Source organism: Mustela nivalis, assembly GCF_964662115.1.
Source record: "Mustela nivalis genome assembly, chromosome: 3".
In the NCBI taxonomy this organism is placed as follows: domain Eukaryota; kingdom Metazoa; phylum Chordata; class Mammalia; order Carnivora; family Mustelidae; genus Mustela; species Mustela nivalis.
Window position 1 is genome coordinate 79,104,097 of NC_139022.1, and position 27,612 is coordinate 79,131,708.

The 27,612-nt window shown below is 40.5% G+C and overlaps 1 protein-coding gene across 3 annotated transcripts in view; it reads right to left on the reverse strand.

Annotated features, from left to right (window-relative positions):
• IQGAP2 (IQ motif containing GTPase activating protein 2) overlaps window positions 1-27,612 on the reverse strand; it is a 287,935-nt gene that overhangs the window by 125,031 nt on the left and 135,292 nt on the right. For all 3 annotated transcript variants that reach the window (XM_082724767.1, XM_082724769.1, XM_082724768.1), the window contains 3 exons: window positions 17,056-17,212; window positions 9,108-9,185; window positions 5,043-5,119 (listed from right to left, as the gene is read on the reverse strand). In XM_082724767.1, the coding sequence (XP_082580893.1) occupies window positions 5,043-5,119; window positions 9,108-9,185; window positions 17,056-17,212 (312 nt within the window). The remainder of the gene's footprint in view (window positions 1-5,042; window positions 5,120-9,107; window positions 9,186-17,055; window positions 17,213-27,612) is intronic.

Below are 27,612 nucleotides of genomic sequence, written 5' to 3' on the forward strand. Positions count from 1 at the left end.
TGTCCCTTCTCATCTTAATCCCAAATATTGCCATCTCCACATATCCCTCCTGAGAACATGAAAGGAGAACCTGCCCTTTGGGTTAAGAAACTATTTCTAGGATAGGAAGCTTCTTTATAAATGCAAGTATGTTCATCATACTGGTATCAGTATGCCATCAGTCTGGTATAAGTCATCAACTGGTTTTTTAAAAGGCAAAGGCCCTTAGGGCACAAAGTGTAAGCCAAAGAGAGTTCTGCATGAAAGCCTGAGAGCTAGATACATAATCTGTATTACATGTACAATATGTAATTATACTATGTATATAATAAATACACATATTATATGCATAGGCTACAAGGCAGCCACCTGATGGCAGGCGTGCTTCTTCTCTAAGCAATCAGTGCATTTGGCAGGACAACCGGTTAACTGGGAGTAGGGTCACCATAGCCATTATCACAAATGCAAGCCCCAAATGTGCGCTGTTTCAGCATCATCCCTGCATCTGAAAACACAGTTGCTGGGGCGGTCGTGACAGGATCTGCTGCGGGAGCACCAACCACAACCCAGAGGAGAGGCAGGCCCGTCTTCAGCTTGGTGTTGTCTTAATGGTTCAAGAAACTTTGCACGGTAAGAAAAGCAGAATCCAGACCCCTCATCTATCAAATAAGGAAAAATCATTATGAACATATGACTTGTAAAGGATTCCTTGGAGGGGAGTTGATTTATCAACGCAGAAATAATTACGATAGGACTAGAACATTCTGTTGTAACCACAAAGCAAGGATATTTCCAATAATGTCAGGGACAGTGCTACAAGGACAAAGGCACTGGCCCCACAGAGCTCCCACTAACCAAAGAAAATCAATCTAATCCATTGGAACAGAAGATTCTAAGCCTGGTTAAGTTGGTGAAAGGCCAGGAGTTCATAGCCCTCATCAAAAGAGAATGGTACAAAGTGTACAGAAAGGAAATCGTAATATGAATTGATCAAGTAAGACATGGATAATTACTTGTACTGATTTTAACAAGATGCGATGTGTTATTAAAATACAGGGGCTTTGTTTTTTCTGTGTCTGTCTATGGAATAAAGATATGTTTATATGATTTATATTATACTTATACCATGAGAATAAAAACCAGGAACTCTAAGCCAGAGTGTTATGTAAAACCAAGGAAGTGACCCAAGATAAGAGAGTCCTGAAGAACACAAAGTTTGTGACCGAAACACCCAGGTGAGAAGGGGGTCTGGCCCTGAGAGTCACATCATTATTAACAGACAGAGGATCCAGAAACATAGTTTGAGATGATAAATCAGCCAAATCAACCATCTACTAAAGACCATTAGGTAGTCAATCCTTCATCTTGTGGGTGAGAAACCTCTAGAATGCTCAACTAATTTCAAGAAAATATTCAAAAGGCATATAGAAGCTTTTAATAATGTTAACAGATCTGGCCAATACATCATTATGACAGGACAATGGGTTATGCACAACTGGCTGAGCAAGACGCAGGTGGTAAATCATTTCTGGGGGATGTGGGGTGGGCTAGGCGTGGGGACCAGAATGAAAATAAAAACCTACCTGGAAGCCATTTACTGAAAATTATGAAGGTCTGACTGATGCCTGGTAGCCAGGGCCTGACTCCCCTTGGGGGAAGAAACCAAACTAGGACCATGTGCCCCCTGACAACTGACCGGTCAGAAACCAGGTCTACAACCCAGGCAGGTGTGGAGGTGTTCTTTTGTTTCTGGTGTCCTGAGGATCACATTAACTCTGGCTAACGGTCAATACATTCTAGTCCTGGGATGAGTCAAAAGTAGTACATCAATAATTACATGAGTGAAACTTGCAGTGAAGTTCTTTCAGAATGGGTTTAAGTGTATTAAGTTTATAATGATACATCTGGGTATTTCCTTTGCCCTTTAAGGTATCTGATGTGTTGAAATATCAGTTTTACTAAAATTTTTCAATTCCAATTTATAACCAATGTTTAAACATTTAACAGTGTTTCACAAATTGAGCAACAAACAATATGCCAAAAGTGTTCTCTTCCATGCATTGATGCCCAGCTAAAAAATCATTAGCAGTGACTTGTTAGCAAGGCTCTCACTTCTTGAACTGATTTCTTTTCATTGCAGACTTTCATACATTCCAAATGAAGCCACAAAAAGAAAACAAGCTATGTACACATTTTAAGTGGAAATGCACCAAAACAGTCACATCAGTATTGCAATAATGGGTACTTGAGCTAGCTTTTCCTTTGATTTTTTTTTCTGACTTTTCCAATTTTTCCCACAATGAGAATTTAAGTTTTTTATTTTACATAAAAAAAGATAAACATTTCTTTGAAAAAGAATGAGGTCACCTCTCACTGAAGTGAGTCTTTCTGCGTGAAGTGTGAGGATTTCCGCCAGGGCTGCCGTGTTAACCACCCCTGGCGGCATTTCACTGAGAACATCCAGCTTCAGACAAAGGGGGCGATGAGTGGCAGGCAACAAGACCAGGGTCAGAAACAAGAGTGAAAAGGTGAGGGCCAGGCAGGAAAAGTGGAAAGCAGATACAAACAGGAAGCAAGGGCACAACCTCAGAGGATATTAATGAGGTTGTCAAGCCCAAATCAAAAAGACAAGGAATGCAAGACAAATTGGCTGGGCTGAGATCTAACAATACAGATCCCAGCAGGCCCATGGGCTGGGATAGCTGGAAGGTAGTGCCTGGGTACCTGGGATATCTTTTCACCTGACTCTTGATCTATACTCAGAACCTTTGACCTGCCCAGTTCCCTGTCCAGTAATGATGACTTTCTACACCAGCAATGTTGCTGTATCCCCAGCCAGGATATAATGGCCAGGCACGTATGTGTTCATTTCCAGCATCACCTCTAATTATCCAGTGAGAGCGAACCCACTGTACTTAGTAAAGGGCTCTGCTACCCAACTCCCAAATATGTCTTGGCCAACAGAGCAGAATATCAGCTTCATTTGAGTGACTGTATTCTAAACCATTGAGGGGAAAAGTATTGATACAAAAAAACTTTAGATATACATGAGACTTCTTAGTTCTTTACCAAGAAGCCATCATATGTAAGTTTAGGACAGAGAAGAGTGAAGGAGATTGTCCCAGGGAATGCTGTTTATTAAGTAAACAGAAAAGGTCCTACCTAAGGTCAGATCTGGTGTAACAGGCTCAAGAGAAATTTGCTCCAGAATGATCAAGAGTAATGGAGACTTCCATGAGTAATTGCATGACTGAGAAAAACAGTCCTAGAAAATATCACACCAACATTCGCATACAAGTGGCAAGAAAAAGAAGTTGCCTTTTTTTCATTTACCAAACTGCTGAAGCCATTGTTAAAATGATCACAAACCCATTTGTAAGCCTCAGTGCAGTTCTATGTAATTTCAGGGGAAGAACAGTGACATCACTGGAAAGGAACTTAGCACACCATTTCTTTATAAGCAGCTTAACATTAACACCCCAGGTGTCCTGTCAGGAAATCAATTTAAGCTTGTCCAAGATACTCCAAGAGCATGCCACAGATTTGGAGATTAGCACTATGATGCGTGGATATGATGATGGCATTAACCAATTGTAGCTGGCTTAGCAGGTCACAAAAGTGGTACTAAGTGCAGTGTTAAGCGATCATTTTAAGCTCTGAAAAATATTTGACAAGGAATGTTGGGCAACACATATGAAAATATTCCCCAAGACAAGCACTTTTGCACAGAAAGCTTTCAGAAACACTGTTGGCGTAATGATATACTAGCCACACATGAGGAGGCAGGTACAGAAGTGATCCTGCCCTCTAGCCCACTCTAAATTACTGGAATAAAGAGAAAGAAAGGCACCTACATTTGGTCTGTATTTCAAACAACTGTCATCTTCCAAAGAAATCTCCTAAGTACTGATCGGGGGAAAAAGTCAAATTATATGACATAATCAAAATTCTTTTCTAGTAGGCCAGCAGTGCAATGAATTATTGTAGAAACCTTTTCCTCTGGAGGGGAAAAGAGCCAGAAAAAAGTTAATATAAACCTCTATGCAGAACACTCTGCCAGGAAAATGACTTCTAGTGATATAAACACAAGGCAGATGTTCCAGAAGATACTTAAAATTTAATTAGACATGAAGACTTCCAGCTATTACCTGCATGAATGCAGGATGACAGCCATAAACTGGATTTTCAGAATCATCTTTGTTACCATCTAAAAATAGCATTTCTTCCAGTCCACTAAGATAAAAAATGATCTATGAACTAGCACAATTTAAGTGTTTTCAAAAATTAAGTTATCAAACAATTGCTTTAAATTAATGAACGACAGTATCTTAGGGCACTTGGGTGGCTCAGTTGGCTAAGAGTCCGACTCTTGATTTTGGTTGAGGTCATGATCTCACGGTTATGAGACTCAGCCCTGAGTCTGGCTCCACCCTGGGCATGGAGTCTGCTTAAGATTCCCTCTCTCACTCTCTCTCTTTCACTCTGCCCTTTCTCCTCTCCTCCTTTAAAAAAAAAAAAAAATGAACGTATCTTGATTTTATTTACTCAAAGCAACTCTTGATGCTGCTTCTTTACCCTTATGGTGCAAGTTCTATTGAGCAAAGGTCAAAAGAAACTAACCTTACATTGGACTTCATTAGACTATAATAAGAATTGAAGCAAAAGGATAATTTAAGATATCAAAATTATAATGACCATTATAGCTGCTCATTTGATGTATTTTGGCTATACTGGGAAACTAGATCACAACTCAAGAATATGGCAACATATAGGAGATCCCTAGAAATTTCAACTTATATCTTCTCATTATACATACAGGTCTTTCATTCATTTTCTGGTATTCTGTTTTGAATTAGATTTAAGAAATCAGAAAAAATATTTTTCCAGTTCGACGATTGTACTTAACGTGACAATTTAAAAAATCTATGCCAAATTCAAAACAGCTCCATCCAATAAAAAGTTCTTCAGATTATTTAAGTAACTTAAGAGCCCTTTTCTAAAATAGAAACTACAGTTTCATTTAAATCTACTTCCTCCACTCTTAGTTGTATCTTTCTCCCCACCTCAATGCGTGAATGCAGTATATCATTCTGGGTATGTTTTTCCGGTCATAGACATCTGTTGTTTCTGGATAAAATATCTGGAAAACAAAAGAAACAATGTGTTTTATTATGTTTTGCTTTGCACAGTTACTTTAAATCTCCTCAATGATGCTACTTGGATTGTCTCTGCTGTATTTATTTAAATGCAGAGGAACCCCTCCGGTCGGTTGTTGCTCCCCTTCACTCTACAGGCAGACCCACTGGTACACCTGGTCCCCTGACAGCATGCCCCCTAGTGGGCTTGGGAGAGCAGGGGACTCCCAGGTGGCCACAGCAAGAAGGCTGCTCCCATAGGGCTAGGTGGCAGTTTGGCTCCACGTGTGGTAAGCCCGGTCAGGCTCTGCAGGGTCATTCCTGTAACATGTATCCTGAGAAGGGTGTCCAGTGTCCAGTGTTTTATTATAATGTTAAACACCTAGCCTTACACTTGTGTGAACAGGTATGCACACACACAACACACACCAATGTTCTTTCCTGCTGGAAGGAACCACATTTTACCAAATAAAATCTGAAAAGTAAATGAAGCATGAGAGAAACATTACCCATAATCTCACTTTCTAAATAGTTAATCATTAGCATTTTAGTATATTTTTTTCTAGTCTTTTTTCCGTATGTGTCTCTGACTTTTTAGGTTTATGTCTGTATGTGAGAATAAAACTGCAATATGATAACCTCAGTAATATTACAGTACGGTATTACTATAGTACCCTAGAGCAAGACTGTTTTCCATCCCTTTCATCATTCTGTTAGAACATTTTCTTTTTTAGAAAAGATATTTTTATTTATGTATTTGACATAGAGAGAGAGAGAGAGAGAGAGAGCGAGAGAGCGAGCACAAGCAGGCAGCAGGCAGAAGGAGAAGGAGAAGCAGACCTCCCCAGGGAGCAGGGAGCCTAATGTGGGGCTTGATCCCAGGACCCAGGGATCATGATCTGAGCCAAAGGCAGATGCTTAACTAACTAAGCAACCCAGGGACCTCTAGAACATGATTTCTAATAGATGCTTGTAATTATTTTGTCTTTTTGAACTATAATTTAAGCTAGTCCTCCAAGGCTGAACTTTTTTGCCCCCAACTTGTCCTAAATACAAGTCATTGCAATGAACATCCCTGCATTTTCTGAACACCTGATGATTTTTTTTGGATTAACACCTATGTATGACATTACTTAACTGGTAAATTTGAACACTGAGGCTTTTTATACACACTTAAACTACTTTTAAGCCTGAAACTACAAGCTTGATAAGAAACATTTCAGAATAGGGCAGCAAACCTCTCCCTTCCTAAGCACCAAAACATGAATAATTAGGCTTAAAGCTTCTAAGAGAAAGATAAGCATACTGGCATTGCTGGCTTTTAGTAGATATTTTATAAAAGTTGACATAAAAACTGAAATTATATCCTTTATCATATGAGATAGCTCTTGACACTCAAGTACAATTTTCTTCTCTCTCTCTTTTTTTTTTTTTTTAAGATTTTATTTATTTATTTGACAGAGACAAAGCGAGAAAGGGAATACAAGCAGGGGGAAAGGGAGAGGGAGGAGCAGGCTCTCCACTGAGCAGGGAGCCAGATGTTGGGCTCAAACCCAGGACCCTGGGATCATGACCTGAACCAAAGGCAGATGCTTAACAACTGAGCCAACCAGGTGCCCCTCAAGTACAGTTTTCTATTGGACATTGAAAAAAGCTAGGAGAAGAAAGCAGCAAAGTTTCCTCAGCCACTATGTATAGTCCCTGGCCGCTTGAAGTAACGTCTGCAGCCCAGGAAACTTTAAGGGTCTTTTCAGCTTTCCCTCAACACGTTTGCTATTACAGTGTCCGTCCCAAGAGGATTCCCGGTTCAGAAGAACAGGTCTACTGGAGAAGCAGAAGAACACTGCAGCTCCCCACTCCCTTTCCTTTCAACAACTTTCTATATTTCTTTATGTATCTCCATATGGAATGTGTACTTATATAAATAGTTTCATTTCTTTTGGAAATCTTTATGAATAAATCTTATTTTAGCAGTAAGATGGGATCAATTCACCGAGTTGCCCAGAACATTTTATTCACCACCGTATCCCCAGTGTTAACATGATGCCGAACATGGAGGAGTCATTTAATATTGGCAAGTGAAGACATTAGTAGTGGTCAAATACATCTATCAGTTCAGCACACTATCGGTCTCTCATCCCTGCAAGGTAATGGATCGATCATTAAAAAAAAAAAAAATCAGTGTTAAAACAGCATCTATTACATGGATCACTTATTTGGCTTAAAATTAAGGAAATCCTGGTCCAACACACACAATTAGGAAAAGTTTAAATCCCATCTATGAAATGTAACAAAATTACCCTAATTTAAAGTATGTTGCCTCATACAGAAAAATCCTATTTGAATTTTCTTCTTTTCTTTCCTTATTACTCTGTTTATTACCCTGTTAGTACTTGCTAAATGACAATCTAGAAATATGAATTCTAGAACTAGTGCCCAGATGGGAATAGCATTTATTGTTCTGGGCATTTTAGGGGAAGGGAAAGTAATTTGGTTAAAAATGGAAGAAATCAATATGGACTATTTTGAGATAAAAGAAATAGAGCTAAATCAGGTATAAGTTCAGATAGATTAAAAATAGGCATTTATATTTTACATTAAGGAATCCTCTGTTTTTGTTGTGGTAGGCTGTTCATTCAAACCTGAATTAATAATATCACCACCAACACAGGTCTTCCATCAATAGCCTATCCCCTTCGAGGAGGACGACTCCTACATTATTTCTTCTTAAGCAATAGAAAGGAGGGAACTAGGGGCCCCTGGGTGGCTCAGTGGGTTAAGCCTCTGCCTTCGGCTCAGGTCGTGATCTCAGGGTCCTGGGATCCAGCCCTGCATGGGGCTCTCTGCTCAGCGGGGAGCCTGCTTCCCCTTCTCTCTCTGCCTGCTGCTCTGCCTACCTGTGATCTCTCTCTCTCTCCATCAAATAAATAAATAAAATCTTAAAAAAAAAAAGAAAGGAGGGAACTATGGGTATCTATAAAAACCTGATGGTCTCGAGGGCATTATGCTTACTGGAAGAAAGTCAATCTCAAAAGGTCCCTTACTTTAGGATTCCACTTCTTTAACGTTCCCAAGATGACAAAACCAGAGTGATGGAGAACAGATGAGTGGCTGGCAGGGGACAGGACCAGGAAAGGATACCACGTCAATGCATACTCCTTCGTGGTATCTGTATCTTAACCGTGGTGGTGGTCACATACATTCACAGCATAAAACCACACAGAAACACACACACATACACACACAAATCAATGCATATATAAGTAAGGTCTGTAGCCTTCTAAACAGTAACACACCAGCGTCGATTTATTATTTTACTACAGTTACTAGATGTCACCACTGGGGGAGGCTGAATGAAGAATACGCAAAGATGCACTATTTTTGCAACTTCCTGTGAATCTAAAATTATTTCCAAATAAGAAGTTGAAGAAATCACTCTACAATTTCTAACAAACGTTAATTACTTCCTCATTTCCTCTACTTGTCTACTTGTCTCTCAGGCTGAAGGGCACCCGCTCTTTCAATATAACACGCTCCGAATATTTGGCAAGTTTTATTTGGGATAGCTATTTCAAGAGGAAGAACTATAACCTTCTAGCTTTTAACATTCAAAGTGATAATATGATCTATAATAATCCTTTGTAAAAGCACCTTTGTCGTTATAATGTACAGTGATACAATATATGGTAGTGTAATACAGAAAAAGGAGGTGGCTATTTTAAATTAACTATCTACCAGCTAAAGCTTGTTCTGGCCTTGTTGAATTTATACATGCTTTAACCTAGCTGCTCTCCATCTGGGTACATACTTCACTCTGAGTTCCTGCCATATATTACTTTGTACAGGCCTTGCCACATTTCTGTGGAGTCCTCACATTTGTTGCGCCTGAGGCAAATAAGGCCTTCTGCCACATTAACATATCCCAAGATGCCAAACCTTTTTTCACAATGAGGTGTTCGCATGACCCCTTTTGGCTTCCCAGTTCAGGCTTACCTTGGGTAGACCAATAGACTCCATTGCTCTTAACCACTGGACCGTATTATCCGTGTGTCGAAAATGAAGGCCGGACTTCTAGAATGGGGAGGTGGACGGGGGGAAAGAAGGGACCACAGGAAAAGTGAGTCACTTGTAACAACTTTTTTTCATTAGCAGGATGTTTTCCAATTTTATTTCTCTTAAAATAGAGTTATTAAATCATAAAACAACTGGAGACACAGTAAAGAAGACTAGACTATCTCAGCAACACTGTTTGTAATGGACCATTCCAGTTTCCACCATTCACATATTTGAGGTAATTCTGAACTAGAACCTCAAAGACCATTTGATGCCTAGCACATGCCTAAGGATGTTTTATGTGACGTGTGTGTGCGTGCACGCACACATACACACACGCGGTGTCAAGATTTTGGCAACTGTGGCTGAGAAACCTAGCAACTTCAAGAAAAACAGGATTTTTAGAAGATTAAATGCCTTTTTCCTGGTTTCTGGTTCTGCCAAAACATTTTTTTCTGATCATCAATAGGATTTCTGTAGAAAACCTGGAAAACATAGAAAAATATAGAAAAAAAATGGAAACAAAACCCATCTCACGGTTCAGGAGTAATTTCGGTATCTCCTCCTCCTATAAGTTAACCCTAATTTTTGCCTGTGTAAAAAGAAAACCTTCAGTGGAAATGTTTTACAAGACCTTTTTCTACACATACAATGACAACAACAGGCTTTCTATGTCTTCCACTGTTCCTTACAGCCTTCCTCAGCCACCATTTTTTCCCAACAGTCTGTAACTGTAGTAACCTTTCCTGTATCTCATCAAGTTTTATCAGGTACTGAAATGTTGAGAGCTTTAATGCTACCTTGTATTTTTAATTTGTTAAATGAGCCTAGCATAATGTTATGTAGTTTAAAATTTTAATATATGTAAAAACAGTAATTACAGCAAGTTTCACTATATAATATCCAATAGTAGAGAATCATGTTCAAAAAGCCTGGCTTTTCCCATCTTCTGTGACCTTCTACAATCAAATAGTTTATATAAGAGAAAATATTTTGTGGCTGTTCGACTTATACTTTAAAAGTATAAACCAAATTAACATTAGACCAATGTTTATGTCTTTTTAATAGTGGTCAGGCTGAACTCAGGATGTCAAGCACTGTATGTAAATTATCTCTGATTCTTAAAACACTCTGCAAGGCAATTATCATTTCCCAGTTTTTTAGAGATGAAGAAAACTAGGCCAAAAAGATCAACTAATGTGCCTAAGCCAAAGAGGTATTGAAGGGCTGAGCTCAGATTCAAGATGAGTTCTCTCTGAATCTGAAAAGCTTCCTTGGGCTAACATTCTCCAGGGACAGAACATAGGACCTAATGATGGTGGGATTATTCTTTGGATGGAAAAAATCAGCCGTTACTATGAAATCAATAGAGGGAGGAAAGAGTGGGGGAGAGGGAAGTAGAGGGAAGAAAGGCAGGGGAAGAGAGGGGGAAGGAGGAGGGAGCCCAGAGAATCAAGAGCCAGGCAGTACTGTCTGAGCGTGACTCAGCATCACCAACTTTTACAGAATACAAATAATTCTCAGACACAGCCACTCTGTGACCATGGAGGCACAAGACGGGAACAATCCACAATCACATCAAGACAGAGAAGAGGACCCTAGGCACCACAAAGTAACTAAATGTCCCGCTTTTCCAACTAAGAAGAGCAACTGTTTTGATGGCTGACAGTCCCCTTCTATCGTTTCCCCTCCCAGATAAGAATTACTGAAACACCAAATTGATCCTGCTTCCTGACAACTCCCCAAAGCTAACTGGTCCTTGCTTCCCCTAAATCCATACTAGTATCTCCAGTACAAACCCAACTCTACACTATGCTCTCCTGCTCATAGTCTCAGAGTTATGTGTTTTTTTTTTTTTTTTTTTCCTTGCCACAACAAGTTAAATAAACCTAATTTTGTTTGACCCTTGTTTGAAGGCTGATTTCCAGGCAGTCTTTGTCTGGTGGGCTTCAACAATACAAATTGTGAAACAGCCACCCCCCATTCATTCAGTGGTCTTATTAGCTAGGTAACCTCAGGAAAGTTACAAATCTCTTTGAAACTTGGTTCCTCTGCCATAAAATGGGTCTATAGTATGCTGCTTTGAGTTGAGGAGGTGAATTGAGAATACACATAGAGCAGTTAGTTGCAAAGAGCACCTAAAGAAGGCAACAAATATTTGCTATTATAATTATTACATGCTGTAAGGCCAGGCTTGCAACTTTTATGCACCTTACGGTCAGAAAAACGTTTAGGGCTCCATGTAAGAGCCACTGAAGGAAAGGGAGGTTATCTTGGTCCTATTTCTGCAGTAAACTAAATGACAGATTTCAAATCCTTCATCCATTCTAAACATCTGAGGAATGCTGACTTCAGAATCGTATGGTGTACATACTTACTAACGTCTTCAATTTACTTCAATTAGAACAAAATCAGTTTTCTAAACATTCTTATATCTTAGTCCAAAATAATCTTAGTCCATGATAACCACTTTCACCTTGTCTATTTTTTTTCACCAGTCCTACATATTCATACTAGACTAGCCGGCATGTCTACCATCTTATTTAGGCAAAGGATGTTAACGTCCGTCCACCTAGTTTCGTCCAGCAATTGGACTAGAAAGTACATGTTGGTTTTCTTCTGGTATTTCACCAACAAATAAGGTTATTGTAGCTTAAATTGAATAGATGAGGAATTACTGAAGTCTTCTTGTGTGCCTTCTTACACAAGAGAATCAGAGCACTTTGGAACAATGAGGTGGCTTAGAAGACGATAATTATTCTGATTTGCTTATTCTGTAGAGGATGAAACTGACGGCAGGGTCCAGGTATTTAAGATACTTGAATTGCTTTAACTGGTTAAGCTCAGGTCAAGATTAGGTTGTAGGACTCCTGATTCCAAGTCCAAATAAATAACCTACTCAATTTACAGCGCACAGAGCCTTACAACCAAACCTCTAACCTTCACAGCGCACTCACCTCCTCAGACATTGTGCCAAGTGCTTTGCAGAGATGATCACGTATTTTCCTCACAATATCTCTACAAAAACTGATTGTTTTGTTGTTGCTATTATTATCCCCCCTTTATAGGGGCGGACACTGAGGCTCACAGAGGCCAAGTGAGTAAGGAAGCCAGCTTTTGAAGTACTTTGATTCTACAGCTCACACTACTAACTGCTGTATATGCTCTCCCCACCTAAGGCTCACCTAAGCAGTCAACATCTATTTTACGTCTACAGTTACCAACGTCCTGCCTGGAAAGATACTGTTTTCTGTTCTTGAGCCTCCTCAAGCTCAAGGAGTGTCCTTCGTCCTCCCTCCTCCCCTTTCCCTTGCCCACCTTACCCACCTTGGGAACACGCACTCATCTTCCAAGCCTTCACCGTGGAAGCCCTGGCCTTTTCACCACTCCACCCCCTTTAGACCTGGCACTTTCTCCTTGGTCACACCCCACTGTCCCTCTTCGGTTCATGGCCCTCCACCCATTTCTGACCCCTCTCTAGGCTGCTTTCCCTCTTGAATCCATTTACTTCTTGTCTATACCGGCCACTGTTACCTGTCGCTTGTGCTGAGTTATCCCCTCATGGGCCTGCCCCCGCCCTCGTCTTCTAATTTATTCTTCACATAGCATCTCTGTAAAGCCAGGATGCCTCTGTTTTACACTACAATGGCTTCCTTTGTCGTTACTTATGATGAAGTCACGTATCTTCCATCCTGGTCTCAATTTTTCACCACTGTCCCTCACCACAGGCTTTCAGCCATTCTGTTTGTCCAAGCTCTTTTCTTCTTCAGGTCTCTCAAAAACAGGCTCCTTTCTCCAGACTGTCCTCCCTGCTCCCCACCCTTAAAACTACACATGAATGATCTTTTTCTCCTTCTTCCTGCCTCAAAGGTAAACGTTTCCTCAGGAAACCTCATCTTCTGTCTACTGTTATCTGTCAGTAACACTGGCTTTAATGTCTTCCTTCATACACTCATCGCTGTTTAAACCCACAACTCTTTATTTACTTAAAGTCTGTCTCCCCAACCCTAACTGCCACAAAATCATGTCTGCCTTGCTTACCATTTGAGCACACTGGCCCATGGCATGTGTTGATAAGCACTATATGGATAAGTGAATTCTACCCTCTACGTATTTCTATCATAGTAAAACTTCACCTTCTTTCCCTCTAAACTTTATTAAAATTTATTATATTATTTGCCTACCATTAGATAATGCTTGATTATCTCAAACGCAAGTAATACATGAGAAAAGAATCACCTGGGCTGATTGTTAAGAGGGTAGCTTCCTGGGTCCCTGGCCAGGAGATTCTGCCTGTCTCAGGAGTCTGGGGTGGGCCCACGGGTCCACATTTTTACACATACCCATCAAGTAGTCCTGCAGGACATTTTAGCATCATACTTGGATGATGACAGATTTCAAATTCTTCATCCATTGTAAACATCTGAAGAATGCTGACTTTAGAATCAGCATTCTAAATGCTGATAAATAAATTTGATATTTGGCAAATATATCAAATAAGCATAGAAAAAATGGAGTTTTTGGCTTGTTTGAAACCACTGTCATTCATTCTTTTTTTTTTTTTTTTTTTAACCCAACAGCTATTTCCCTAGCACCTACCCTGAGCTACACACTTCACCATTCATTGAGGACAGTGCAAAGATGAAATGCATGGTTCCCGCTTTCAGGACAAGGCACTCTTTACAGTACACCATGATGTATCCAAGAGGGACCATATCAGAAGTCAGAACACATATGGCATGGTCACAAGGTCCCGGAACTAGGTCCTGGAGTGGGAGGCAGAGGTGGCCAGGGAAAGGATATTCGTCATTAGAAGATTTAATTCTAATATCTAGGACATCTTTCTGACCTTAAATTAACAAGGGACCAGGGTTGTTCTTAAGCCGGCAGACAAAGAGGATGAGAACAGCATTGAAAGCGCCCATCTGCTTAACTCAGAGCCATTATTGCCCAAACTGAGGCCTTTGGAGCTCAGGGACAGAACTCATGCCTCAGAGACATACTGCCTCACAGGCAGGTCATATTTTATGGCTGCAGTCTAAGCAGACCCTGCTGTCAGAGCCCACGCTCACTGAACTCATGGTTGCCAGATGGCGTATACAGGGGCTAGGGCTGGGTTAAATAGGATTCCCTTGTGTCTCATTGTCTTTGCAGCAGTCCCACAATTCCATGCTCCTTGTAAAGGACCAGAGGATGGGCTTTAATCCTAAGGATGCCAAGAACAGGAAGCTTCATCTTCTGTTCACTAATACTTGACTCCTTTCAATTTTGTAAAATGAATGAAATGGCTTTAACATTTTATGATTACATGGCAACTCATTAAAAATTTTCTTTCAAAAAAATTTTTTTTTCTTTCAAAGACATTAGGCATTCTCCAAGATTTAATAAAGGAGGGGAAAAGGTTTCTTTTGTCCAGCAAACCAAGAGAGGGGTAGTTTCCATTGGTCCTGTACTTTTTCCCACATCCCAGTTGGCACCACCCCCTCCCCCCGTTACACCTCCCTTCTCTCTGCCCGTCACCTGGCACCATCCCTTCTTCTGCATATCTGTCTTCCAGGACCCGATGGGCAGGGATGGCAAACACAATCCTTCCGTCTCAGTATTTTATTTGGGAATGTTATCACCTGCCTGCGCTCCACACGTACTTCATTTCGTAACAAGAAACTGGAAATATTTCCCTTGTCTCCATCCCAAAGAGAAGTTGCTATTCATTCAAATAATACGTTCTCTGATGCCAGGAGGTAATGGCACCTGTTTGACTTGCCATGAGGGGGTCAACAGTTGAGCTGGGGGCACTTCCACTCAAAGCTGTATGATGTGCCAAGAAGAGAAAAGAGGTGGCCCACTTCCTCCTTGGAGCTCACCATCCGCTGTCGCTCTGAGAGTCTCATCTCTGGCATTGACAGAACAAAATACCCATAGCCTCCTCTCAGGACAGGCTGGAGCCTAGCCCAAGTACACTTGAACTCTGTCATCAAATCTACACGGCTATTACTAGAAATAGGGCTAGATCATGTAATAACCATTATAGAGGCAATGAAAAAAGAAAAATGGGGTTATAAAATGTGGACAGATTCATTTATTTTGTGTTGTGGAGATATAAATACTTTTTTTTTGTACTAAAAAAATATTTTTCAAAGTTAAAATAATTTCGCCTGACTTGATCACTGATTCAGTAAAGTCTTATGAAAAGCTCAAATAATGAGCTAAGACTCTAGGGAGGAACACATGACTTCATCAACTCAAAAGTACTTTAACAAACACAAACATTTTCATTCCTAACATTATCCAAGGCAGAAATGTTTACTCGGTTATCTTTTAGATGAGAATATGAAAACAGACTCATAAATGATATCTCAATTCCTCTTGTCTATCTATGGTCAGCCTAATAATTACTCAAAAGTTTGCTCTGAATTAATTATACCTTTTGCTTTCTCATTTTTTTCAAGGTTCTATTTATTCATCTGACAGAGGGATAGAGAGAGAACACAAGTGGGAAGAGGTGGGACGGAGGGAGAGGAAGAAGCAGACTCCACACTGAGCAGGGAGCCTGACGCCAGGCTTGATCCTAGGACCCTGGGACCATGACCTGAGTTGAAGCCAGATGCTTAACCAACTGAGCCCCCCAGATGTCCCTAAATATACACATTTTAAAAAACTTTTGCTCATTGGTCAAGGGTCAACTGTACAATAAATTAAGACTATAAAGAATCACATTTCATGAAAGCTTTAGAAATCCTGACCCAGGGGCGCCTGGGTGGCTCAGTGGGTTGAGCCACTGCCTTCGGCTCGGGTCATGATCTCGGAGTCCTGGGATCGAGGCCCGCATCGGGCTCTCTGCTCAGCAGGGAGCCTACTTCCCTCTCTCTCTCTCTGCCTGCCTCTCCATCTACTTGTGATTTCTCTCTGTCAAATAAATAAATAAAATCTTAAAAAAAAAAAAAAAAGAAATCCTGACCCAAAGTGCATAAGAATCACTTACACCAGGAGAGAATAACACACACTTCAAAAGTCCCTTTTGAAGACACAATGAGCAATGACCAATGGAGGGTCTTTTAGGTTGGTGGTTTTCTTTTTCTCCTGCATTTCTTAATGCAAAATGTCAAGCATAAAGTTGATGAAGTAGTATAATCAACTCCTATGTACCCATCACCTAACCTCAACAATTATGAACTCATGACCAGTCTCAAATCTCTCTCCATCCTCCTTCTGATTATTTTGGATCAAATCCTAGATATATCTGTAAATACTTAGACAAGTGTCTCTAAAATAATCATTTTTAAAGTCAAGTCAAGACTGTTGTTTATTTTGGTTTTGTTTTCTCCCCATGTGTCCTCCCAAATTAGCCATGAAATAATTAAAACAAGTTTCATACAAAAAAAATTAGTCTTATGTTGTTTTAAACATTCAGTGGAACAGAATTCCTACCTGACTATTCAATGTTACTACTCATTTGATCACATTGGCCCTAACTCTTTGGGGCCACAAGTTCAAGTCCCAGCGGGGTACTTTACTCGTTGATGAGAACAAGAGGAGTAATAAACTGCGTCGGTGGTGGAAAAAAAAGGGGGAGGAGGGTAAAATGCCCTCATTTTTACATTTACTGGTGCTAATAAAAATGACCTCCATGAAGGAATAATGGAAGGGGGCTGGGAAGCCCCACAAATCAGACGTGTCTCAGCCTCAGCCCAGAAATAGAAACATTCTGCTTCTAAAACTGCTGCTGCCTCGGGAATGATTATTAGCAGGCTTCTAAGACCAAGGACACCCCCTCCCCGCTACTCCACAAAATCTTTGTAGAAACACTAAGAGTAAAAGCAGGGAAAGGAAATGAAATACCAAACCTTTACTTTTAGATGGAAGCCAAAACCAATTAGATTTTAGTTACCTTATAACGCGTTTGTTCCACATCATAGATTTTTTTCTCTGATACCATTTTTGGGGCAAAGAACTTGGCTAACTTGGCAAGGTAAACGCCGTTCCGGAGCCCTTCTTCCAGTTCAGTGGTTGGTGGCAATTCTTCAACTAAGCAGACTTCCATCCACCTAGAAGGATGAGAAAAAAAACCTTTAAGTAATTCCAGTTGGGTGACTTCGTGTAGGTGAAGAAACGCAGCATCTTGCTACGTGTGTTGGAGATATTAACAAACAGATCTGAAACATCTTTAGCTGTCTGAGATGGGAAAAGAGGACTTTCTGGGTGGGCAAAGATTCAGAATACGAGACGAAGAAGGCAGACTCAAAGCCCAGAGCCCTTGAACTCACTTCCACGCCAGAGCTTGTCAACTCCATGTTTGTCTGGGTCTCTGCCAATTCTCTTTTGTGCCAAAGAGGAAAATGGCCAAACCATTTTGTATGGGTGGAATTAGTCTGCTGACATTATTGAAAAAAATAATTCCAAGTTTATGAACCCAGAGTGGAGGAGATAACTTATGAGGCAGATGCCTCGGGGAAAGCAGAGCCCAAGGTACTGTAAAATCTGCAGTTGCCTCAGTCCAGAAATGACTACCAGAAAAGGGAAGAAGGCATGGAAAAGGAGCATCAAAAATTCAGAAAGTTTTCTTCAAATAATACACATTCCATTTTTTAATACCAAGGACATATTACAACATTCTTACTTTTGGGGGGAAAATGCAATATTTACGGAGTTATGAAAAAAATATCTCAGAAAAAGATCAGATTAAATCTTAGGACACTGTGCCAATATTGTAGAAAAGAGAGCACCAAGGTCATTGTGGGCTCAAGGACACACGGTGGGAGGGGAGACTGAGCCAGCTCACATTTCACATTGGCATGCTGAGAATTTGCCAGAATTATGGAGATGATGCTATTCCTATCCATTCTCAAATAACTATTACCTCCTGTAAATCCAAGAGGCAGGTATGCTGGTGTTTAGTGAAAGAGCTCTCACCTCCCAGCTGCGGATCCACAAACCATGAACTATGAGTGTGAGTGCCACCCTCTAAGGCCGGTCCCTGCCTGAGGGTCAGTCACACATCTGTAGCTCATCCTGTCAGCATCCAGCACGGGAGGACACTGTTCTGCAATATTAACCACCAATCCTGATCCAAGCAGTGAACACTGCAACGTATCTCCAGAGCTACAGCACTGGACAACAGCTTTTAAAAGCTCAGAGAGTCCCATATAAACAGTAATACTGGCCACTTACGAGGCATCGTAAAATGTGGGATAGATGAAAACAATAGAAATGTTAAGAGCTGCTTTCCAAGAGCATTAGATGTAATTGAAAAGGCAATGAGATTCCAAGGAAAGACCACAGGACCACATCAGAAAGCTTATTATGCCCAGTGCTACATGGCAGAGCTTAAGAGGAAGGCTGGGAATAAAGGAAGGTAACTGGGTGATCACCGGACCCATCAGGGAAAGAACTGCAAAGATGATGGGACCTGGATTTGGCCTAGAAAAATGGGAGTATCTGCAAAGGCAGAGAGGTACCAGAAACTGGGGAGTGAGCCAGGCTAAAGGCATAGAGGAAACGTGGACTAACTCATGGAGAAAATGCAGAGCGGACTCTGGGCTTCTGGGGCTCAGGAGGGGAATAGAAATGGAGCTGAATATATATAAAGCTGGGATCTGAAAGACCTCACCCAGGAGCAGTGCTGTTCTCTGTTGCCCCAGGAAGCAGGGAGCTCCTGGCAGCCTCGCAGCAAAGGAGTGACACGCTGACAGCGGTAATTAGAGAAAATTAATCTTGTCTGATGGATGCCCTGAGACAAAGCGCTCTTTCAGGCCTTTTCCATTTTGAGGAACTGGGGGGCTGGATTAGATAGGAAGCAGTGGGAAGGAGGGAAGCCAGGAGACACGCTGAGGAAGCAGTAACAGGACTTGGTGACAGCTTAGAAAAGGAGGTCAGAGGAAAGGAAAATAATGCCAGCCAGGGCGAGGGTCTGTGTGAAGAGAGTTCTCTGGACGGGGACTCAGGCCCATATTACCCGTGTGATCCCAAGTATGCACCATGACCTCTTGGGGCCTGTTTTCTCCTCTGCCCAAGGGATAGAGAATGAGAAGGATGGGAAGATCAGATTTTCCCCAGACTTGAGATCCTAGGAAGACGGTGAAACTCGAAGAATAAGGAACTGGTAAAACGAGAAGGAGAACTTGGCTTTCATAGATCACGTACAAGGTGTGTAAAGGATATTTGTTTATAGGATCCTTGCTTCAGATCACTGAAGTAAGAGTACATAGACTTGAGAAATTCTTAAAAAATGAAGAAATCAATAATAATGTTTTTTAAATAAAAAATCTGGGCAAGTTAAAATCCACTGTGCGAGGCTTATTTCCTAATCTACGTAAACTACAAATCACAGCATTATGCTAGTGCATATTAAAACACAATCTGCTTTTGAATAATTAGCTTGAAAATTTAAGAAACTGTTTTTCTCGCAATGTGTAATTGCTTTATAACAGTCCATGATTGGAGTATATGTGTGAGGGGTGGATGAGAGGTAAACTGACAAATGGTAGTGGATGGGGATAAACTGACAATAAGGAACAAAGGGCAGGAAGCTAAAATAAAACTGAAATATGGTACTTTGGACTTGGGCTTGTTAAAAAAAAAGATAATCAAATCTTGCCATTTGCAACGACGTGGATGGAACTAGAGGGTATTATGCTGAGCAAAATAAGTCAATCAGAGAAAGACAATTATCATATGATCTCTCTGATATGAGGAATTTGAGAGGCAGGGCGGGGGGGTTGTTGAGGGGTAGGGAAGGAAAAAAATCAAACAAGATGGGATCAGGAAGGACATAAACCATAAGACTCTTAATCTCACAAAACAAACTGAGGGTTGCCAGCGGGAGGGGGGAGGGAGAGGGAGGTTGGGTTATGGACATTGGGGAGGGTATGTGCTATGGTGAGTGCTGTGAAGTGTGTAAACCTGGCAATTCACAGACCTGTACCCCTGGGGCTAATAATACATTATATGTTAATAAAAAATAACTTAAAAAAGATAATCATACTTATTTCTGTCTGTATTAGAATATGTGCCGCTGGCTTCAAACACTATTGATACCAAAAGTTGGGTCAGCTACAGCCTATTTAAAATCCAGCCACTGCTAATGTTTATGACACTATGAACTACTCAAGGCAAAGACCATCTCTTCTTCCACTTTATAATTAACCCCTTTTGTGTCTGGAAAATGTGTTTACACATAGTAGGTACCTCATAAATTTTTTTTTAAGATTTTATTTATTTATTCAGAGAGAGAGCACGAGCAGAGGGAGAGGCAGGCAGAGAGAGAAGCAGACTGCCCACTGAGAAGCAAGCCCAATCCAGGTCTCGATCCCAAGATCCTGGGATCATGACTTGAGCTGAACATAGACGCTTAACCTACTGTAAATTGTTATTTAATGACAGATTCTGAGTGCATAAGAAAACCTTTTACAAGCATCACAGTTGCATCATAAAATCTTCAGGACACTGCCAAAGAGAGATCAACGGAACAGTTTTGCAACATTAAGCATCAACGGGGATATCTCCTTTCCTTTCCTTGAATGTTAAATGATGAAGCTATTATCACCAATGATAACTATTTTGTGCTAGAACCTGTATTTAATACTTCATGGGGATTATCATTTAATCCTCAAGCCCCCTCATAAAGAAGAGTGTTACTAAGATCACCATTTTTAGATGATAAACTGAGGCTCAGAAAAGCTCTGGGCCACACAACTGGTAACTGAAAGATCTCAAAAAGCTGCCAATTTTAACTTTGAACTTCTCACGACTCACCTAGTCTACTTCCAGAGTAGGAGTAAAAATTCCATGGTAGGAGAGATGTGCTACCACTATTTCAGTATAGGGTCAGAGAAGAGTATAGGGACTGTTAAAATTGAGTAAAATGTCCTGGGGTTTCATTTATCCTCTTAGAATTCCCTCTTTGTCACCTGCCTTGAAACAATAAATGGTAAATGGCACAGGCTACCTCTTATCGGTGCTGTTTCATACAGGGATTCAAGCAGGGTATGTTTTAAGGAGGGCATAAAAAACTTAAAGCCTCTCCAGGTAGAGTTACCTCCTAGAGAACCCCTGTAAGCCTAGACAAGATCTCAAAGAGCCTTTAAAATATACTACTTGGAAACTCCTCTTAATTAGTGGATGATGAACAACAATTGACTAATAGCAAGACTATTCTTCTGGGACAGGTGGTAAACTCTGCCCCCAAAATCAGATAGACTGGCAACTTAACCTTGTTCCAAAAGTATTAAAAAAGCTCACAACAAAGCACAAACTATAATACGCAAACTTCTAAACTAGGACATAGTCATGTGGGTTGAGAATCCTTTCAATCCACCTTTCCTGAGTATAAGGAAATAACCTGGAGCAGAGGTACCAAAGGGTTCATCCCAGAAGCTGGGAGAGAGCTGGGAGTGTTTGCTGGCCAGGGTCAACATTTCCCAGTCCTGAGGTATCTGTGTCGGGCCAAGTGGCTGCGCTGTGACCGCAGAAGAGGAGAGGAAGTGATATGCATTGCCCCTAGGCGTGCCTCAGAGAAGTTTCCCATAAATGAACTTCCACTGTCTCCTCTGCAGTGTGCTAGCAGGATACTAAAGCTCAGGGCATGGTTGGGGGCACCTGGATGATTCAGTCGGTAGAGCACATGACTCCTGATCTTGGGGCTGTGAGTTCAATCCCCACACTGGGTGTGGAGCCTATTTAAAATTTGTATGGAATCAGAAGAGACCCCGAATCGCTAAGGAAATGTTGAAAAACAAAAATAAAACTGGGGGCATCATGTTACCTGATTTTCAAGCTTTACTACAAAGCTGTGATCACCAAGACAGCATGGTACTGGCATAAAAACAGACACATAGACCAGTGGAACAGAGTAGAGAGCCCAGATATGGACCCTGAACTCTATGGTCAGTTAATCTTCAACAAAACAGGAAAAAATATACAGTGGAAAAAAGATAGTCTCTTCAATAAATGGTGCTGGGAAAACTGGGCAGCTATATGTAGAAGAATGAAACTCGACCATTCTCTTACACCGTACACAAAGGTAAACTCAAAATGGATAAAAGACCTCAGTGTGAGACAGGAATCCATCAGAATCCTAGAGGAGAACATAGGCAGTAATCTCTTCGATATCAGCCAGAGCAACTTCTTTCACGATATGTCTCCAAAGGCAAAGGAAACAAAAGCGAAGATGAACTTTTGGGACTTCATCAAAATCAAAAGCTTCTGCACAGCAAAGGAAACAGTCAAGAAAACAAAGAGGCAACCCACGGAATGGGAGAAGATATTTGCAAATGACAGTACAGACAAAAGGTTGATATCCAGGCTCTATAATGAACTCCTCAAACTCAACACACACAAAACAATCATATCAAAAAATGGGCAGAAGATATGGACAGACACTTCTCCAATAAAGACATACAAATGGCTATCAAACACATGAAAAAATGTTCATCATCACTAGCCATCAGGGAGATTCAAATTAAAACTACATTGAGATATCACCTTACACCAGTTAGAATGGCCAAAATTAGCAAGACAGGAAACAACATGTGTTGGAGAGGATGTGGAGAAAGGGGAACCCTCTTACACTGTTGGTGGGAATGCAAGTTGGTACAGCCTCTTTGGAGAACAGTGTGGAGATTCCTCAAGAAATTAAAAATAGAACTTCCCGGGACGCCTGGGTGGCTCAGTTGGTTAAGCGGCTGCCTTCGGTTCAGGTCATGATCCCAGCGTCCTGGGATTGAGTCCCACATCAGGCTCCTTGCTCGGCAGGGAGCCTGCTTCTCCCTTTGCCTCTGCCTGCCATTCTGTCTGCCTGTGCTTGCTCTCTCCCCTTTCTCTCTCTGTTAAATAAATAAAATCTTTAAAAAAAAAAAAATAGAACTTCCCTATGACCCTGCCATTGCACTCCTGGATATTTACCCCAAAGATACAGATGTAGTGAAAAGAAGGGCCATCTGTACCCCAATGTTTATAGCAGCAATGGCCACGGTTGCCAAACTGTGGAAAGAACCAAGATGCCCTTCAATGGATGAATGGATAAGGAAGATGTGGTTCATATACACTATGGAGTATTATGCCTCCATCAGAAAGGATGAATGCCCAACTTTTGTAGCAACATGGATGGGACTGGAAGAGATTATGCTGAATGAAATAAGTCAAGCAGAGAGAGTCAATTTTCATATGGTTTCACTTATTTGTGGAGCATAACAAATAGCATGGAAGACATGGGGAGATAGAGAGGAGAAGGGAGTTGGGGTAAATTGGAAGGGGAGGTGAACCATGAGAGACTATGGACTCTGAAAAACAATCTGAGGGGTTTGAAGTGGTGGGGAGGTGGGAGGTCGGGGTACCAGGTGGTGGGTATTATAGAGGGCATGGATTGCATGGAGCACTGGGTGTGGTGAAAAAATAATGATACTGTTATGCTGAAAATAAATAAATTTAAAAAAATTTAAAAAAATATAAAGAAATAAAAGAAAAATAACATCTTTAAAAAAATAAAATAAAGCTGATGGCAGCTTTGAAAGGGAAAGTAGGAGCCTTCCCATCAGCCTGGTTTCTTGAATAACTACGTCTCCCCATCCTTGTCTTATATTACTGAACTTCACATGAGCAAGAATTACACTTCCACTGTCAACCTCAACTCAGGGGCTTATCTGTTGCAGAAGCCAGTGTTATCCAGCCAAACCAATACCAATCTTTAGCGTGATTTCTAGGGTCTACCAGGGTCAAATTTCCTCTAATGATCCCAATGGAGAGACAACTGGCCTGATGTTCAGGAAGTCTGTCTCTGCCAACAGTAGCTGGATGGACTGGAATGGGTCATTTAAAACTCTAACTGAGTTTTAGTCTGTGAGTCTAAAATTATAATGGAATTCAGTATGACAGGGTAATTATGTAATATGATTTTTGTTTTAACAGTTTTATTGAGAAATAATCCATATGCCATACACGTGTCCATTTAAGATGTACAATGCAATGATTTTTAAACATTTATAGGGATTTTTTTTTAAACATTTATAGGGTTGTGAGATCATCACCATTATCAATTTTGGAACATTTTTATCACATTTTAAAAACATTTATACGGTTATTTTTCTTTTTTAAACATTTATACGGTTGTGAGATCATCATCATTATCAATTTTGGAATATTTTTATCACACCCAAAAGAAACTCTATACCCATTAATAGTCATTCCCCATCTATCTCATTACTCCCAATTTACTAATGAACTTCTTATTGATTTGCTAATTCTGTATGTTCACATAAAGAGAATCCTACAATATCTGGGTTTTTGTGACTAGCTCCTTTCACTTAGCATACTATTTTCAAGGTTCATCTATGGTGTATGATGTATCAGTACTGCATTCCCTTTAATTGCTGAGTAATACTCTGCAGTATGGCCGTATCGCATTTTATCAGTTTATTGGCGTCTGGGTTTTCCCCACATTTTGGCCATGAGGAACAATGCTTAACTTGTGTACTAACATTAGTGTACAAGGAAGGTTTCAGAAGGACATAGGCTCTCACTTCTCTTGGATATACACCTAGAAGTGGAATTGCTGGGTTGTAAAGCAACTCTATGCTTAGTCTTTTTACAAATTTCCAGATTGTTTCCCAGAGCAGCAGCAACATTTCATATTCCCACAAGGAATGTAAGAGGATTCTAATTTCTCCACATTCTTGCCCACACTTAGCTGTCTTTTTGATTATAGCCATCCCAGGAGATGCCAAGTGGTACCTCATTCTGGTTATTTTCATTTCCTGGATGGCTAATATTGAAGATCTTCTCATCTGCTTATTGACCACACGTATATCTTTGTTAGCATACTGTCTACTCAGATCTACTGCCCATTTACTCGGGTTATTTGTCTTTTTAAAATGGAGTTATATGAGTTCTTTATATATTTGGTATAGAAGTCCCTTATCAGATAAATGACTTGAATATCTCTCTTTACTCTCTGTGTTGTCTTTCCACTTTCTTGATGTTGTCCTTTGACCAACAAAAAGGTTTTAATTTTGACAAGGTCCCATTTATTCTTCCATTGCCTGCACTTTTGGCATCATATGTAAGAAACTGATGCCTAATCAAAGGTCACAAACATTTCCTCTAAGAGCTTTATAGTTTAAACTTTCACATGTAGGCTTTTGATCCATTTTCAGCTATTTCTTATAAATTCTGAGAGCTAAGGGTCCAAATTCATTCTTTTGCGTGTGGATTTATAGTTGTCCCATCACCATTTGTTAAAATTGGAAGGGGACGTGAACCATGAGAGACTATGGACTCTGAAAAACAATCTGAGGGTTTTGAAGGGGCAGGGGGTGGGAGGTCGGGGTACCAGGTGGTGGGTATTAGAGAGGGCACAGATTGCATGGAGCACTGGGTGTGGTGCAAAAATAATGAATACTATTATGCTGAAAATAAAAAATAAATTAATTAAAAAAAAAAAGACTAGGCTTCCCCCGATTAAATTGGCATCCTTATTAACAAAAAGATCAGGGCACCTGGTGGCTCAGTGGGTTAAAGCCTCTACCTTCGGCTCAGGTCATGATCTCAAGGTCCTGGGATTGAGCCTCACATCGGACTCTCTGCTCAGTGCGGAGTCTGCTTTCCCCCCTCTCTCTGCCAGCCTCTCTGCCTACTTATGATCTCTGTCAAATAAATAAAATCTTAAAAAAAAAATCAATTGACTGCAAATGTAGAAAAGTTATTTCTAGACTTCTATTGATCTATACATGGATGATTTACATATGGGTAGGACATACAGTACGTACAAACAAAATGAAGATACAAAGACCTTATATCATCAAGAGCCTGTCTTCAAAAAAACCGACCTAAAAACCCTCAGAAATGAAAACCAGAATTGGTCTGTGCCTCTCCCTGTTGCCCTTGCATTTCCTGCTTCTTCCCACTCCGTCTACTGATTACTCCTGTTGAACCACAACACCAGCATGGGAATGTCTCAGCCCAAAGCAAAAGTTGAAGCTATTATGAGAATCTGAAGAGTTGTTACAGAATTTCATCTTCCTTTTCAGGATAAAGGGACTAGTTTTCTATCTGTGGGTTTGTTTCCCCTTCTCTCTGTAGGGAAAGTTCAGATCATTCACTGGGCACAGAGAAATGAGAAGTTAAAAGAACTTTCCTTTTTTTCATTCAAGCAGCCTCTCCTTATCTTTTATTTTTTTTATTTTTATTTTCTAGGTGAAGGCAAAAAAGAGATATAAATGTCATTTTTGCTTGCAAAAGACTCAAAAAACAAAATTTAAAAACCCTTGTAAAAACCAGAAGAAAAATGGTCCATTCTACTGTGTTACATTGTGCCTTACGGAACATATGAAAGTTGTTTCACTGAGGCATTTGCTATCTGAATTGTTATTCAGGAAATCACCAACTATAAATCTTGGTCTCTATCATACAGCACTGTATGGAAGAAATATCCCAAAAGTACAACTGCTGGCCAAAAAATCAGAAAGTGTGTGCTTTTCCCCTGTACAAACATTATTTCACTGCAATGTTCTGTTTCATGAACTTTCAAGTACTATAAGTCAATTTATTTCCCTAAATGTTTTGAAAATCGATTTAGTAGGTATTTTTTTTTTTTTTAAAGAGTAAAAGCAAAGACCAGATATTTTTACACATACAGTACAACTGGTCACCTTTTTGTGCCAATAAAAAGTAAAACTTCGGGAAGACTGCATTTTTTCTTTTCTTTGTTCCTTTCCTTTCCTTTCTTTTCCTTTTCTTTCTTGTTTTTTTAATATTTTATTTATTTATTTGTCAGAGAGAGAGTGAGCAAGTACAAGCACAGGCAGGGAGAAGTGTAGAGGGAGAGGGAGAAGCAGTCTCCCGCTGAGCAGGGAGCCTGATGTGAGGCTCATCTGAAGACTTTGGGTTCACAACCTGAGCCAAAGGCAGATGCTTGCCCAACTGAATGACCCAGACATCCCTGGATTGAGGTTTCACGGCCAACCTTCCTCTTTGCTGGAGGCTGATGCAAAATGTTGACCACAATTCCAACAGCCTTAATAGCTCGGGGGAACAGGGATGCAGGGAATCACACACTGCGAAAGCAAGGTGGGTCCATCCTATTCTCATACAATACTTACTTAGTTCACTCTGAGAAAGTGACATGAAATGTTTAAAAAAAAAAACAAACCTCTATTTTCTTTAAAATACAGATGTGGAGTACCATGAGAAGAATCAATAGAAAACTCCACAGTCTAACAGGAATGAAACCGACTTCAGTGGATGCATTTCTCACTCTCTTCTTTAGAAGGGAGAGAATACAGCAAAATCTGTTGAGTTTGGCAAGTATTTCCCCAACAGCGTTCTACAGAATGCTGGCTTGAGGAGATACTAACAGTGTCCTAAGGGGAAAGGGGGACCAAGTAGGTTTAAAATGCTGCGTTCTATATCCTGTCTCAAAGATTCCCAAGTGGAAATAGTATGCTGAAAGCTCAGA